Here is a 17,543-nt window from a genome sequence, read left to right on the forward strand (position 1 = left end):
TTGAGAATAGTTTCAAATTTAGTCTTACTTAACAAGCTGAGGTATAATTAAAAAAAAAAAACCTTTGTTTTCACTTTGCCTCTAGGCAAAGTATTATATGAATCCCCAGTAATGGAGAATCTATCTTTTATGTAGAAGTCTGTTAACATTCAAGAAAATATATAGTAAACAAAGGATGTTAGGGCCCTCAAGCCAACAGCCACCCCGAACTGTGCACCCTGAGGGGATTCAGGATGGAGAAAAGCAGGATACTGGCCCTAGACAGTTAAGGTGCATACCAAAGGAATAATTTCAGTAAGCCCAAACTCTTGCATCTTCCCATACATAGAAAAGCGCTAAATTCATTAATGAAATGTCTGGTTTTCTTTAATTAACAGTAATCTTTTTATGTTCTGACTACTGGGTTTTTGTTGCAAAAAACTCCTATATATCCTGCTTCCTCCCTTATCTCTTTGGAGCAGTCTCTCAGAGCTATTTGAGAGGCTGCTTCCCGGACTTGAGTCCTCAGAAAGTCTGCAGAATAATTCTCAAGTTTTGGGTTGTGCATTTTTTTCAGTCGACAATACCCTGCTCTCTCAGATATACTACCCTTGAGTACTGAGCACATTTTTCATAAACTTAAATATCTACATCTCCTTGTCTGATATTATTCAACAGGTAAGAACTAAGACAAGACACTTAATAACTCTTGTACTACAAAAATGCAACATTACCTGGAAAACTAGTCTTCATTATATCAATTCCAACTTGTAGCTCAGACTCCGCAGCAAGTACAGCATAGTCTCCTTGATGAGAGATGTTAAAGTTGAAATTGGGGTAAGGATTCAATGAGTCTTTCGCAAGGACTGGTTTTCCTTTTGCAGTTCTTTGCAAACGAATATTATTCCAAGGTATATTCAATTTCTCTGCAACTAATTTCCTCATCATCAGACGACCAGCCTGTTAATAAAACATTTGGTAAGTATTGATGTCTATACTAAAGATTTAGGTAACACTGCCTATAACATACAAAGTCTATTTTTGTTTCTAAAATATTCATTTCTTAAAGTTTTTAAAAGTACATAAGTATTAAATACCCTGCTTTAAGATTTAAGAAATGCTTATGAAGACAGACAACTTAAAGTCCCTCTTTAGCAATTCCCTCCCTCCCCTTAACAAGTAACCAACCAATGTTATCAAGTATTCATCCCTTCAGTCTTTTCTCTAAGTACCCAAAATATGTTCATTTGCTTTTACTATCTATCCATTTATATGAAATCCTACTATATGTACTATTCTACCATGTATAATCTTTTAAATTTCTAAGTGTTGGGGATTATTTTATGTTTGTATATAACCATCTGGCCTGTGCATTTCATACTATCAAGGTACCACATCTTGACTATTCCCCTATTGTTGGATATTTTAGGCTGGCTCTAGTTTTACTATTATAAAAAAATTCCCCAGTGAGCAACCTTGTTATACTTACATGTTTGTGCATATGTGCGTGTATTTCTAGATCATATATATTTATCACTGGGCTCAACAATTAGCAATGCATGACCTATCTTTTTTCACATATACCTCATCCACTCTCTCCCTCCATTAATTATTAAGAAAGAAATGGGGCTTCCCTGGTGGCACAGTGGTTGAGAATCCACCTGCCAACGCAGGGGACACGGGTTCGAGCCCTGGTCCGGGAAGATCCCACATGTCGCAGAGCAACTAAGCCTGTGTGCCACAAATACGGAGCCGGCGCTCTAGAGCCCACGAGCCACTACTACTGAACCCACGTGCCACAACTACTGAAGCCCGCACACCTAGAGCCCGTGCTCTGCAACAACAGAAGCCACTGCAATGAGAAGCCCGCACACGGCAACGAAGAGTAGCATCCCCCGCCTCGCCGCAACTAGAGAAAGCCTGCGTGCAGCAACGAAGACCCAACGCGGCCAAAAATAAATAAATGAAATAAATAAATTTTTAAAAATATATGTATATTAAAAAAAAGAAACAAATGACTAAAATCACACAAAAATACCTAAGGGTATAACAAGGCAGATAATATTTTAAAAAATCTTTCAAGTTTTTTTCCCTTCAGTTCTAAACAATGACTTTTAAATACTGCACGACTTTGAATTTCACAATTTCTTACAAATTACATAAAATATAAAAATATTCACCAATATGCCTTCAAAAATCAATCAGCCCCCATTTCAAACGAAAAAGTACTTTGATAGAGGAACATTTTCAAGGTAACAGTCTTTGATGGTAATTAGAAGCTGTTTCAAACTGCGCTATATACACAGAAGTCGTTTTGAAACCCGTTTCCATTTGTTGCTAAAAATACGTAAGTAAAATAAACAATTATATCTAAAGTACTGTTTCCCAAGCTATTTAGTCAGAAAGGTATGCCTAGGACTGCATCCTTCCTTGACTTCAGTTTCCCTGGTAAAAGGAGGCTGGACTCTTCCAGTTCCACGGCGTGCAAGGCTAAAGTAAATCATACTGTCAATATTTCTTAGGGCCTATCACGTGCAGGAGAATGGAGAACGGTAGGATACTTAACAGGCTACGAATGTGCTATGGGCCCAAGCAAGGAAAAATAAATGTTGATAACTTAAAAATAAGAAAAAAACCACTGTGGGGAAAAAAACTACTTTGTAGGCCTTCTCAACACCTATTTTAGGGTTTAGCACGATCTCTATTTTCAATTACAACGGGGGAGGGGCTAATTTTTACGGCAGACGAGGCCTCCGAGGAGACTACAAAGACGGTGGAGACCAGGCCGCGCGCACACACCGGAGAGTCAGCACTACCACTCTCGCCCTGGGGCGGCCACAAGCTGGCGCCGACGCTAGCGTGGGAGGGGGGGAGTCTCTACAGCCCGGCCCACCATCCCCAACATCTGCTTCCTCAGCCCTCAATACGAAAGACCTGTAGTACCAAAGCTGCCTTAGCGTCGCGTGCAAAGACGAACTGGCCAATGCGCTCCTTCTCCTCAGGCTGGATCGATCGCACCGCGAGCAGCCATTCGGCTCGGCTCGGCAGCCAAGCGCCACAGGAAAAGGCCCAGCGCACGCCCTCCATTGCTGGCACCAAGCAGAATCGCTTAGCGGGGAAAACCATACACTGAAAACCTCACCGCCACCTCGGGCTTGATGGCGCGGACGCTAAAGGTGCCCCACCCACTTCCTCCCGGCGCCCGTGCGGAGGGGGCGGAGCGTCGCGCTACGTCAACTGCACGTTGCTCACCGAGAGCCCTCACTTCCACGCCACCGACTCTGCCACCTCCTCCCCCGGGAGCGGAAGTGGAGACCCTCCTCTGCGCTTTGCGGCAACGCGTGACCGTCACGTGGGGCGGGGCTTCGGAGGCGAGCGAAGGGAGGGACAAAGGCCAGGAGCGTATAGAACGCCACTCACACTTGGAGAAGAGATAACGGGACAGAGGTGCAAGCCAATCGCAATCAGGCCTGTGGAGGCAGAGACTGGGGTGGAGACTTCGGAGACTGCAGTTCCAGGTGGGTGATTTCTGAGCTGTGAGAGAGGAGTGGGATGGTAGCGTCTTATTCCTGGGGACCAGGATCGGCCCCTATTATCCACAGAATTTTCTTGGCTTCGGCTACCAATGCCGCTCCTTCGTGTTCCAGGGCGGGAGAGGTTTCTGTGGCAGGAAGGGGACTGCTGTTGCCCCCAAGAGTTGTGTTTCCCGCGGCCCTGAGTTGCCTTCCTCCCCCGTCCCCTTAGGCCGAAACTCATCTAGACACTCCAATCCTAGCAGCCCTCCCTGAAACCTGCCTTCTAAGGCTGGGGCAAAGACTGCATTGCCTCCAGTGCAGGGCGCGGACCCTGCCTGAATCCAAGGCTGCTTACCAAGGAGCTAACTGTGTTGAGGCCATAAAGTGACCCAGGTGCGGTTTTTGTGGCTGCCAAGCCTGGGCCAGAGCCCTAGGGAGAAAACTGAGGCTTCTGTTGTTGAGGCACCGGTGGTCCCATTGTTATCAGAGGTCTTTGCTCTGAAAGCAACAGAAACAAGTTGCATAATTTCAGGAGCCCTTCATAATTAACTCTGTGCCTTTGCTCAGTTATTTGCTTGTGATCAAAGATCCTTGCGGGTTTTGGTCCAGGGAAAAGTTGATCTCTGTAGATGAATTTAAATGCCTAACTTTGTAGTAGATTAAATGCGACACTGGGATTCAGCCGATTCCCTTCTTCCTTTGGCTGCCAGGGAATGTTAACTAAAAGCCAGCAGTAGTAATTAACACAGTTACCTGCGGCTTATTTCCATCCTCTTTAAGATAGGTTTTATTCTGTTTTCATCTATATTTGTTTCTGTTAACTTTTCGTGATATCATCATTCCCCTCCAATCATTTGCAAGTAAATGGGATCTTGAACATACACAAACACAAATCCTCAAAGGGCTGTAAAATGAAGTGCTGGCTTCATACATCAGTTGAGCTAATACTATGTGTCAGGTGCTAAATCTGCTTACAATCTGGCAAAGAAGATAAGACATGTACAAAAAACTACAGTAAGAGAAAATGTAAAGATATGTAAAGTATAAAGTACTGTTACCCATACCAGCAATGATTTTAAGTCATTTGTCCACTTTTAACTTTATGTATCTAAGCACCATATTAACAGTTTTCCATTCTTGTCTTTTTGAACTGACTTTTACAATTTTGGTATATTTACTTTTCTATTTCTAAAAACACTTCTATGTCCATTAGATCCCATGCTCTTCTATGCAGTAATTTTTAACTGATGGAGAAACAGATGAGAAAGAGAATTTGTGGAATTATTTAAACTCAGGTTTAGGAGCGTATGGTCCACTCTTTTACCTTTCAGCTAAGCTCTGTGTATTCAATCTATAGAACCTAATAAAGGTAGGTAATGTAGTGGTTATTTGTACTTGTTTTCTCTACTCAGAATGTTCTCTTCTCCTCCCATCAGCACATTCCTTGTTCCTCTTTGTCATTCAGGTCTCAGCTCAAATGTCATACTAAAGAGAATGTCTCCACAGAACATGTATAAAAAGCTCACTCTTCCCACTCCCTATCCCCCAGCCCCGAGCCTAGTACCTTAGTGGACACTCTTTATCGGTTTGTTTAATCCCCTTCCCTATCTACTTTTTAAATTCTTACTTGTCCATCAGGGCTTAGCTCAAGCCTTACTTTTCCTAAAGGACTACCACAGAGTACTTAAAAATATATATATTGTTTATATAATTCATTTGGCAATTATTCTAGCACTGCCTTATTGGCCTGAATTATTTATATGTGTGTTATCTTGCAAATTAGAATGTAACTGCTCGAGGGGGAGTTCATGTGTACCTTGCCTTTTACAAATAGTATACTTCAGCAAATGTTTTTGATGAACTTTTAGAGTAGATTTTACTCTTCATGAGCTAATACTGATATTTATATTCCGTCTACTTCCTTCCCTTTTTTCTTAAGGCAGTATAAAGTGTGCAGTTAATAGCTTGCCTAACTATATTCAATAAACCCCAAAATGTATTATAGTATTTTTTATTGCATTGGTTAGGGGGAAAAAGGACTAAAGTGATAGCTCAGCAAGCTTGTAGTAGTCATCTTTCCAGATCCTGATCTGTGGCTTCTTAGAATTCTGAGAGACTTGTGTTCTAGTTTCAGTTCTATCACCAATTATCTATGTGACTTTGGGTAAATCACATAACCTCTCCCAGGTATCAGTTTCAATGGAAAAGCATCAAATGAGATCTTCTCTAAGATTTGGTGATTTTTTTAGGTAATGTTCATTAGCTTTTTATTCTATTGCAAAACCTTGATTACCCCTTTTCCTTTAATTCCTGTATCTGTTCTATCCCAAAGTTCTATTGGTTCTACTATTAAAATAGAGCTAAAATCTATTTCCCTCCATCTCCAGTCTCTAGTCTTAACCACCATATTTCTCACCTGAAATACTGATTAGTTTTCTATCTTGCTCAAGAAAGAGAAACATTCTCTTGCTGTGTCTGTCCTCCATGCCATAAGCACTCCTGAAACAACCTGTCGTCAGAGCTAAGTCTAGAAGTCCATGCTCTAAATCACAGTGCTATAGGCCTCCTTAATTAGACTGAGAAGGAGATAAGAAACTTGAAAAGTGTCGTGGCACAGAAAAGAATGGGGAACTAGTTAACAGTGTGAATACTTCTGAGAGGTTAATAACATGAGGGGAGTGAAGTTAGCATTTGACTACAAGATGGTAGTGTGGTGACATTGACATGAGCAATTTTATTTATTTTATTTTCATTTTTCTTTGATTATTTTATTCATTTATTTTATTGAAGTATAGTTGATGTATAAAGTTTCAGGTGTACAGCAAAGTGGTTCAGTTATATATATATATATATATATATAATATATATATATTTTTTTCAAACAAGACATTGAATACAACTCCCTGTGCTATATGGTAAGTCCTTGTTGTTTATTGTATATATAGCTGTGTGTATATTTTAATCCCAAATTCTCAATTTATCTCTCCCCCCCCTTTCCCTTTTGGTAACCATCAGTTTGTTTTCCATGTCTGTGAGCCTATTTCTGTTTTTTAAATAAGTTCATTTGTATCATTTTTTAGATTCCACATATAAGTGATATCATATGATATTTATCTTTCTGTGTCTGACTTACTTCACTTAGATGATAATCTCTAGGTCCATCCATGTTGCTGCAAATGGCATTATTTCATTCTTTTTTATGGCTGAGTAATATTCCATTACACACACACACACACACACACACACACACACACACACACACTACATCATCTTTATCCATTCACCTGCCAATGGACAGTTAGGTTGCTTCCATGTCTTGGCTATTGTAAATAGTGCTGCTGTGAACACAAGGGTGCATGTATCTCTTCTAATTAGAGTTTTTGTCTTTCCTGGATATATGCCCAGGAGTGGGATCATATGATGATTCTATTTTTAGTTTTTTAAGGAACCTTCACACTGTTCTCCATAGTGGCTGCACCAGTTTATACTGCCCCAACGGTACAGAAGGATTCCCTTTTCTCCACACCCTCTCTAGCATTTATTATTTGTAGATTTTTTGATGATGGCCATTCTGACAGATGTTTTGATTTGCATTTCTCTAATAACTAGCGATGTTGAACATCTTTTCATGTGCCTATTGGCTATCTGTATGTCTTATTTGGAGCAATGTCTATTTAGGTTTTCTGCCCATTTTATGTTTGGTTTTTTTTTTTTGATATTGTGTTGTATAAGCTGTTTGTATATTTTGGAAATTAAGCCCTTGTTTGTTTGTATCATTTACAAATACTTTCTCCCATTCTGTAGGTTGTCTTTTTGTTTTTGTTTTTTTATGGTTTCTTTTGCTGTGCAAAAGCTTTTAAGTTTAATTAGATCACATTTGTTTATTTTTGCTTTTGTTTCCATTACTCTAGGGGAGAGATCCAAAAAAATATTTCTGTGATTTATGTCAAAGAGTGTTCTGCCCATGTTTTCCTCTAGGAGTTTTACATTTAGGTATCTGGTTTTACATTTAGGCCTTTAATCCATTTTGAGTTTATTTTTGCATAGGGTGTTAGAGAATGTTCTAATTTTATTCTTTTACATGTAGCTGTACAGTTTTCTTAGCACCACTTATTGAAGAGACTGTCTTTTCTCCACTGTGTTTTCTTGCTTCCTTCATCATAGATTGATTGACTGTAAGTTTATGGGTTTATTTCTGGGCTTTCTAACCTGTCCCATTTATCTATGTGTCTGTTTTTGTGCCAGTACTATACTATTTTGATTACTGTAGCTTTGTAATATAGTCTGAAGTCAGAGAGTGTGATTCCTCCAGTTCTGTTCTTCTTTCTCAAGATTGTTTTGGCTATTTGGGGTCTTTTGTATTCCAGGCAAATTAAAAAAAAAATTTGTTCCAGTGATAATGAGCAATTTGAATAGAGTGAAAAAGAGGAACTTGATTGTAGTGGCTTGTGATGATAACTGGTGGCAAAGTTACTGCAGATAGTTCTTTAAAGAAGTTTTTCTGGGAGTAAAAAAATAGGATGGTAGCTAGGGGAGAGTAAAAGATCAAAGGATAGATTTTTGTTTATATCTGTTTAAAGATGGGAGAAACTAAAATTTGTACATTGATCAAAAATGTTCAATAGAGTGGGAGAAATTGTGGATGTAGGAGTTTGTAGGTGTGTTCACCACTCTAAAGTGTACTCCAGAGTGGAGAACCTTGTCTCTATTGTTTTTGACTGTATGCCCAATATCTGGAATAGTGCTTACCACAATAATAATTACTTCATAAATTTTCTATTATTTGTTGAATAAATGAATAACTTGGACTCTATTGATCTTACCTCTCTCAATTCATCATTCATACATCAGCCAGAAAGATTATTTTAAAAAGTAAATCAAATCATGTCACTGTCTAGTTCAGTCTTCCATAATTCCATTTGCACTTAGAACAAAATTCCAGTTCCTTGTGGCCTATAGAATCCTGCATGAGGTAGCACCAGCCTTCTGTAACCCTATCTCCCCACATTCTTGCTCTCATTAACTATACTCCAGCAATGCTGGCCTTCTTTCATATCCTAAAACTGAAGGACCCTTTCCCACTCTAGGGCTTTATACATGATTTCTCTCACCAACCCCTTACCTTGTCATCATTCGGGTGTCAGCTTAAATGACACCTTCTCAGAAAGGCTCTTCCTAATATTGTAGTGGATGAGAGCATGGGCTCTGGAGCCAGAGTGTCTGGGTTTACATCCCATCTCCTTGCTTACTTGCTATCCATTATTATCTTTAGGGTTTTGTTCCAAGATACTGAAAACCCATTCTTCACATTTTAATTCACATGTAGAAGTAATGACAAATATGTCATGATTGCTGCCTGTCAAAAGTGATTGTAAGGTATCTATCTATCAATTTCAGATATCTTAAGCCTCATTTTCCCTGTATATAAAATAGGGATAATAGTATTATCTATTTTATAGTAGTTGTTTTGAAAATTAAAGAGTGTGTAAAGCATGTGGTACAGAGCCTGGCACAGAGTAAGCACTGCATAAGTGTTCACTGTTAACATTGTCATTATCTGAAGTTAACCTGCTGTTCATTTTTATCTCTATTTCCTAGTTGTTTCTTCACAGTATTTATTGCAGTTTATAATTTGAAAGTCTTTTCTAGATACTAAACATCAGGAAAGGAGGGATCATGTCTGCCTTTATTCTCCATGCTCTCTCTAGTGCCTAATTCAGTACCTGGCATATAGTTAGCACTCTGTAATAAATAATGAATAGAATAGGCCAGAAAACATGCTCTATATTGAAACATCAGTGACCAAACTAATATCAGTGGAAGACCCAATGAAATCAAAGCCCACATCAGTCACAGCACAACTTTAGTTTAATATTCCACTTTATCAAGTTGCATATGCTCTTTTGTCATTACTTAATATCAAAGGCTTGGTTCTTAGACTTGATTCGTGTACTTTTATTGAATAATTTTTTAAATCAAATTTTAATGGAACACATTAAAAGAAAAAACAAGAGAATAGTTTTGAAAATTGATTCAGTGTTTTCGGCAGGAAGGTATTTTGTTGAAGCTGAGATTCATTCTTATAAAATACAGGACTGTTTTTTGTGCTACTAAGAAAGAAGAAAAGTGCTGTTTAAACCATGACACAGCTTTCCATGACTTGGAATTTTTCGTACTTATGGAAAGCCCTTTAAAAAAAAATCATATCAACCTTGTACACACATTAAAAAAAAGTAAGCAAAATCAATTAGCTGAGATGCTCACATTCAGAATCTAACTCTCCTAATTCACCTTTGCCTCAGCATCTCAGTGTCCATGTTTTTGTATATAATATTGTTCTCCATTATCAGGAGCATTAATGACGTATCATTTCTTAAATGAGTGTCCATTTTTATCTTTAGGGTTTTCTTCAAAGACACTGATACACATCCTTCATATTTTGATGCACATACACATGTAATGACAAATATGTTATGTGTTATTTAACTAAAGTGATTATAAGATACCTATCTATCAATTTCAGATATGTTAAGTGTGAAAGAATGTGTCTTAAAATTAGTGAAATATAATGTTGAATTTACAGAATATTTTGGAGGAAAAAAGTTGCCTTACAGATCTTTTACCAAGATTTAAGAATTGTTTAACAATTAATAATGTTATTGGCAAAGTATATGTTATTACTGATTTTAAACATTAATATTTTATATACCATTTGACAACGTTAATTTAACATCAGTATCATTTAAACATCACAACAGTACAATGTAATTGGCATGTCCACTTTGCAGATGAGGAAGCCAAAGCCTTAAAGAGCCTCAGTAGGGGTCACTACTAAGTGATGGATCATCTAAGACCCTTTTCCTTCAGCTCTTAATCCCAGGTTCTTTGCCATTTGCAAAATACATAAGTACAGACTTACTCAAACCTAATTTGAGACATGAAAGTTTCAGCTTCTTGGATTTGTCATTCTGTGTAGAGTATACATGGCAGGCTTTATCTTTTAACAACATTTATGAAAGTGATTAGCTGTGTGTGATCCTAATATATTTGAGAATACTTGAAAATTTCTAGAAAGTTTGCTTTTTGTGACTATCTTTGTAGAAGTAAGAATTTCTTTATACTTATATCATTGTGTTTAATTCTTATTCATGAACAGTGAGACTGAATAATTGACTTAATCCAACACAGATCCAAATTACATTCATATTTTTAATGACAATGAACTTAATGTAAAAAATTTGTGGTTGAGTTTTTTAAGTTGATGTTCTCAAGACCTATGCCACTATGAAGAAATATAGTGTTTATCCTTTTGAAAGTCTCAGGTTTGGATACCTTTTAGCTGTTTTGTTTTACATTCAACTTATTTTTAAAAACTGAGGAGCCACCAAAAATAAAAGGAAATTTTCTTTGAATGTTCTAAGTGTTTTGAAGAAGAACAAAACTGTAATGTCAAAGTAGTTTCTGATTTGAATTTATATATCATTGTCTTTTTCTTTTAATTTTTATTTTGAAATAATTACAGATATACAGGAAGTTACAAAAATAGTACAGAGAGATCACATGTATCCTTCACCCAATGTCCCCAGTGGTTATATCTTACATAATTATTGTCCAAATTCAAAACCAGGAATTTAACATTGATACAGTGTGTGTATAATTCCATGTCATTTTATCACCTGCGTAGAGTCCTGTAACTGTTGCCATAGTCAAGTCTCCTTTGTGCATATCCACCTCCCCCGACTCCCCACAACAAAGTCCTCAATCCCTGGAAACCACTACTTTCTTTTTCATGCCTATAATTTTGTCATTTCAAGAATATTATAGAAATGGAATCAAGCAATATGTGGCCTTTTGAGATTGAGTTTTTTCACTCATGATAATGTCCTTGTAATCCATCTAAGCTGTTGTGTATATAGTAGTTTGTTCCTTTTTAATGGTGAGTTATACTTCATGGTAAGAATGTACCACAGTCTGTATACTCATTCATTTATTGAGCAACATTTTGGTTGTTTCCAGTTTTTGACTATATAAATAAAGCTGCTATGAAAAGTTATGTACAGGTTTTTAAGCCCACGTAAGGTTTTGTTTCTCTAGGATAAATGCCCAGGTCTATGATTATTGGGTAGTATGTTATATGTTTAGCTCCCCACCCTCCAGTTTTTTTGAGATATAATTGATATATAACATTGTATTTTTGGTGTACATGATTTGATATATGTATGTATTGCTAAATGATTACCACAATAAGTTTAGTTAACATCCATCACCTACAGTTACAGTTTTTTCTGATTTGAACTTGTAAGGTCTACTCTCTTAGCAACTTTCAAATATTCAATACAATATTGTTAACTATAGTCATCATGCTGAATGTTACATTTACAGAAAGTATTTATCTTATAACTGGAAATTTGTACATTTTGACCCCATTTACACAGTTCTCCCTCCACACACACATCCCCACCTCTGGCTAACACCCGTTTGTTCTATGTTTCTATGACTTAGGGTTTTTAGATCCCACATATAAGTTGACACCTTACAGTATTTGTCTTTCTCTGTCTGACTTAACATAATGCCCTCAAGGTCAATACATGTTGTCACAACTGGCAAGATTCCTTCTTTTTTATGACTGAATAATTTTCCTCTGTATGTGTGTGTGTGTATCATATTCTCTTTATCCATTCATTTACCCATGGACATTTAAGTTGTTTCCATGTCTTGGCTATTGTAAGTAATGCTGCAGTGAAATGGGGGTACAGATATCTGTTCAGGACAGTGATTTGATTTCTGTTGGATTTATATCCAGAAGTTGAATTGCTGGATCATATGGTACTTCTATCTTTAAGTTTTTGAGGAACCTGCATACTATTTTCTATATTGTCTATACCAATTCACATTCACAACAAATGTATACAAAGGTTTCTTTTCTCCACATCCCCAACAGCACTTGTTATTGCTTGTCTTTTTGATAGTAGCCATGCTGACAATTGTGAGGTGATATATTGGGGTTTTGATTAGCATTTCCCTGTTGATTAGTGTTGAGTACCTTTTCATGTATCTGTTGGCCATTTGAATATCTTTTTTGAAAATATGTCTGTTTGAGTCCTTTGCCCACTTTTAATTGTATTATTTGGAGTGTTTTTGCTATTGAGTTGTATGAGTTTGTTATACATTTTGGAAATTGACACTTTATCAGATGTGTGGTTTCAGAGTATTTTCTCCCATTCTATAGGTTCCCTTTTCATTTTGTTGTTTCATTTACTGTACAGAAGCTTATTAGTTTGCTGTAATCCCACTTGTTTATTTTTGTTTTTGTTGCATATGTTTTAGGTGTCATATCCAAAAAAATTATTGCTATTACCAATGTCAAGGAGCTTATTCTCTATTTTTCTTTTGGGAGTTTTATGGTATCAGGTTTTACATTTAAGTCTTTAATCAATTTTGAGTTAATTTTTGTGGATATTGTGAAATAGGGATCTAATTTCATTCTTTTGCACGTCAATATACATTTTTCCCAACATCATTTATTGAAGAAACTGTCTTTTTACCATTGAGTTTGTGGCTTCCTTGTCAAACTACTTGAACATATATGTGTGTGAGTCTACTGTTGGGCTCTTGTTTCTTTCCCATTAGTCTATGTGTCTGTTTTTGTGCCAGTACAAAACTGTTTTGATTACTGTAGCTTTGTAATAGAGTTTAAAATCAGGAAGCTTTGCTCTTTCTCAGGATTGTTTTGGCTATTTGGCATCTATGGTAGTTCCATATGAATTGTAAAAATTTTTTTCTATTTTTGTGAGAAATGCCTTGGGAATCTTGATAGGGATTGTATTGAATCTATAGATGGCTTTGTGTAGAACAGACATTTTAATAATATTAATTCTTCCAATCCAAAAACGTGGGTTGTCTTTCCATTTATTTGTGTCTTCTTCAATTTCTTTCATTAGTGTCTCATAGTTTTCAGTGTGTAAATTTTTCACCTACTTGGTTAAATTGACTCCAAAGTATTTTATTGTTATTGATGCTATTGTAAATGGGTTGTTTTCTTTATTTACTTCTTAGTTAATTTGTTGTTAGCATGTAGAAATCTGATTTTTGTATGTTGATGTTGTGTCCTGTAACTTTACTGAATTGATTAGTGCTAACACTTCTTGGAGTCTTTAGAATTTTCTATATATAAAATCATGTCATCTGCAAACAAAGACAATTTTACTTCTTCCTTTCTGAATCTGATGCCTTTTATTTGTTTTTCTTGCCTGATTACTCTGGCTAGAACTTCCAGTACTATGTGAGAGTGGGTACCCTTATCCTGGTAGTGACATTAGAGGAAAAGTTTTTCAGCCTTTCACCACTGAGTATATTGTTAGCTGTGGGCTTGTCATATATGGCCTTTATTATGTTGAGGTACTTTCCTTCTATGCCCAGTTCATTGAGAATTTTTATCGTGAATGGGTGTTAATTTTTCAAATGCGTTTTCTGTATCTACTGAGATGATCGTATGATTTTTATCTGACTGTTAATGTGATGAATCACATTTATTGATTTGCATATGTTGAACCATTCTTGCATCCCAGGGATGAATCATGGGATATGATCTTTTTATTGTGCTGTTGAATTTGGTTTGCTAGTATTTTGTTAAGAATCTTTGTATCTGTATTCATCAGGGATGTTGGTCTATAGTTTTTGGGGTTTTTTTGGTAGTGGCCTTATTTGGCTTTGTTACCACAGTCATCTTGGTCTCGTAAAATATGTTCAGGAGTATTCCCTCCTCTTCACTTTTTTTGGAAGAGTTTGAGAATAATTGGCTTTAATTCTTCTTCAAGTGTTTGGTAACTTTCACCAATGAATCCATCTGGTTCTGGACTTTTCTTCATTGGGAATTTACTTTTGATTACTGATTTATTCTTAGAGAAATTGGACTATTCAGATTTTCTATTTTTTCATGATTCAGACTTGGTAGGTGAATGTTTCCAGGAATTTATCCATTTCTTCTGGGTTGTCCAGTTAGTTGGCATATAATTATTCATGGTAATTTCTTATGATCCTTTGTATTTCTGTGGTATCAGTGGTAATGTCTCCTCTTTTACTCATACTTTATATAGGTTCTCAATCTCTTTGTCTCTTTCTGTCTCTGTCTCTCCCTCTGTCTCTCTCCCCTCCCCCTGGGTTAGTCAAGGTAAAGGCTTGTCAATTTTGTATACTTTTTTCAAAGAACCAACTCTTAATTTTGTCATCCTGTTTTCTATTTATTCATTTCTGTTCTAATCTTTATTATTTCCTTACTTCTGCTAACTTTGGGCTTGAAATATAAAATTAGGTTGTTTATTTGAAGTCTTTCTTTTTTCTTGATATATGTGTATATTGCTGTAAACTTCCCTCTTAGAACTGTTTTTGCTCCACCCCATAAGGTTTGGTATTTTGTATTTCCATTTTCACTTGTCTCAAGATACTTTTTAACTTTTCTTTTTAATTTTTTCTCTGATACATTGGTTGTTCAGGAGTGTGTTATTTAATTTCCATATATTTGCCAATTATCAAGGTTTCCTCCTGATATTGATTTATAGTTTCATATGATTGTAGCCAGGAAACATAGTTGGTGTGATTTCAGTCTTCTTAAATTTGCTGAGACTTATTTTGTGGCCTAACATATATTCTAGCCTAGAAAATGTTCTGTGTGCATTTAAGAATGAGTATTCTGCTGTTGCTGGATGGAATGTTTGTGTATGTCTATTAGGTTCATTTGGTCTATAATGTTGTTCAAATATGCTGTTTCCTTATTGATTTTCTGGGTAATCTGTCCATTGTTGAGAGTGGGTGTTAAAGTCCCCAACTATTACTGTATTCCTATTTATTTCTCCTGTTAGTTCTACTAGTATTTTTTAAAATATATATTTAGATATCTGATGTTGGTTGCATAAATATTTACAACTGTTATATCTTCTTGATGGATTGATCCCAATTTCATTATATAATGCCCTTTGTCTCTTTTGACCATTTTTAGCTGAACATCTCTTTTGTCTGATACAAATATAGCTATCCCTGCTTTCTTTTGATTACCATTTGCTTAAAATAGCTTTACCTGTTCCTTCACTTTCAGTCTATGTGTGTCTTTAAAGTGAAAGTGAATCGTTTGTAGTCAGCTTACGGTTAGATTTTTGTTTTTTAAATCCATTAATTCATTCTGTGTCTTTTGATGGATGAATTTAATGCATTCACATTTAAAGTAATTACTAATAGTAAAGACTTTTATTGGCATTTTGTTAATAGTGTTCTGACTTCGTTTTTTACCTTTCTGTCTTCTTTGTGACCTGATGACTTTTTGTAGTGGTATTCTTTGACTCCTTTATCATAATTGTTTGTATAACTGCTATAGGTTTTTTTCTTTCTGGTTACCATGAGGCTTACATAAAATTTCTCATGTTTTTAACATCCTATTTTAATCTGATAACATCATTTTGATAGCATACATAGACTTTACATTTTTACTTCTCCCCCTTTTCCATTTTAAGTTATTGACGTTTTAGTTAATATATTTTATATTGTGCATCAAATACATTATTATAGTTATTACTTCCTTATGTTTATTTTTTAACTTTTTTTTTTTTTTTTGCGGTACGCGGGCCTCTCACTGTTGTGGCCTCTCCCATTGCGGAGCACAGGCTCTGGACGTGCAGGCTCAGCGGCCATAGCTCATGGGTCTAGCCTCTCCACGGCATGTGGGATCTTCCAGGACCGGGGCACGAACCCATGTCCCTTGCATTGGCAGGCAGACTCTCAACCACTGTGCCACCAGGGAAGCCCTATTTTTTAACTTTTAGAGTTATAAGTTAATTATGTACCACATTACAATATTAGAGAATCTCACTTTGTATATTTACCATTGCTAGTTAGATTTTTTTTTTCGTAAATATTATTTTTTTATTAGTTTCTGCTTTATAACAAAGTGAATCAGTCATACATATACATCTGTTCCCACATCCCTTCCCTCATGCATCTCCCTCCCTCCCACCCTCCCCATCCCACCCCTCCAGGCGGTCACAAAGCACCGAGCTGATCTCCCTGTGCTCTGCGGCTGCTTCCCACTATCTATCTACCTTACGTTTGGTAGTGTATATATGTCCATGCCTCTCTTTCGCTTTGTCACAGCTTACCCTTTCCCCTCCCCATATCCACAAGTCCATTCTCAAGTCGGTCTGTGTCTTTATTCCCGTTTTACCCCTAGGTTCTTCATGACATTTTTTTTTAATTCCGTATATATGTGTTAGCATACGGTATTTGTCTTTCTCTTTCTGACTTACTTCACTCTGTATGACAGACTCTAGGTCTATCCACCTCATTACAAATAGCTCAGTTTCGTTTCTTTTTATGGCTGAGTAATATTCCATTGTATATATGTGCCACATCTTCTTTATCCATTCATCCGATGATGGACACTTAGGTTGTTTCCAGCTCCGGGCTATTGTGAATAGAGCTGCAATGAACATTTTGGTACATGACTCTTTTTGAATTATGGTTTTCTCAGGGTATATGCCTAGTAGTGGGATTGCTGGGTCATATGGTAGTTCTATTTTTAGTTTTTTAAGGAACCTCCATACTGTTCTCCATAGTGGCTGTACCAATTCACATTCCCACCAGCAGTGCAAGAGTGTTCCCTTTTCTCCACACCCTCTCCAGCATTTATTGTTTCTAGATTTCTTGATGATGGCCATTCTGACTGGTGTGAGATGATATCTCATTGTAGTTTTGATTTGCATTTCTCTAATGATTAATGATGTTGAGCATTCTTTCATGTGTTTGTTGGCAGTCTGTATATCTTCTTTGGTGAAATGCCTATTTAAGTCTTCTGCCCATTTTTGGATTGGGTTGTTTGTTTTTTTGCTATTGAGCTGCATGAGCTGTTTATAAATTTTGGAGATTAATCCTTTGTCAGTTGCTTCATTTGCAAATATTTTCTCCCACTCTGAGGGCTGTCTTTTGGTCTTGTTTATGGTTTCCTTTGCTGTGCAAAAGCTTTGAAGTTTCATTAGGTCCCATTTGTTTATCTTTGTTTTTATT

At 36.6% G+C, this 17,543-nt stretch overlaps 2 protein-coding genes across 3 annotated transcripts in view; one reads left to right on the plus strand and one right to left on the minus strand.

Moving 5' to 3' along the window:
- The window catches only part of AASDHPPT (aminoadipate-semialdehyde dehydrogenase-phosphopantetheinyl transferase), a 29,735-nt gene extending 26,555 nt beyond the window's left edge, over window positions 1–3,180 (minus strand). The window contains exons 1-2 of the mRNA XM_081239061.1: window positions 2,923–3,180; window positions 714–939 (exon numbers count right to left, since the gene is read on the minus strand). Of these exons, the coding sequence (XP_081095187.1) occupies window positions 714–939; window positions 2,923–3,105 (409 nt within the window). The 5' untranslated portion in view covers window positions 3,106–3,180. The remainder of the gene's footprint in view (window positions 1–713; window positions 940–2,922) is intronic.
- Window positions 3,181–3,242: 62 nt separating this feature from the next.
- KBTBD3 (kelch repeat and BTB domain containing 3) overlaps window positions 3,243–17,543 on the plus strand; it is a 49,683-nt gene continuing 35,382 nt past the window's right edge. For both annotated transcript variants that reach the window (XM_081239053.1, XM_081239052.1), the window contains exon 1: window positions 3,243–3,497. The gene's annotated coding sequence lies outside the window, so the exon portion shown is untranslated. The remainder of the gene's footprint in view (window positions 3,498–17,543) is intronic.

The sequence above is a fragment of the Mesoplodon bidens genome (genome assembly GCF_964165515.1).
Source record: "Mesoplodon bidens genome assembly, chromosome: 7".
NCBI lineage: Eukaryota > Metazoa > Chordata > Mammalia > Artiodactyla > Ziphiidae > Mesoplodon > Mesoplodon bidens.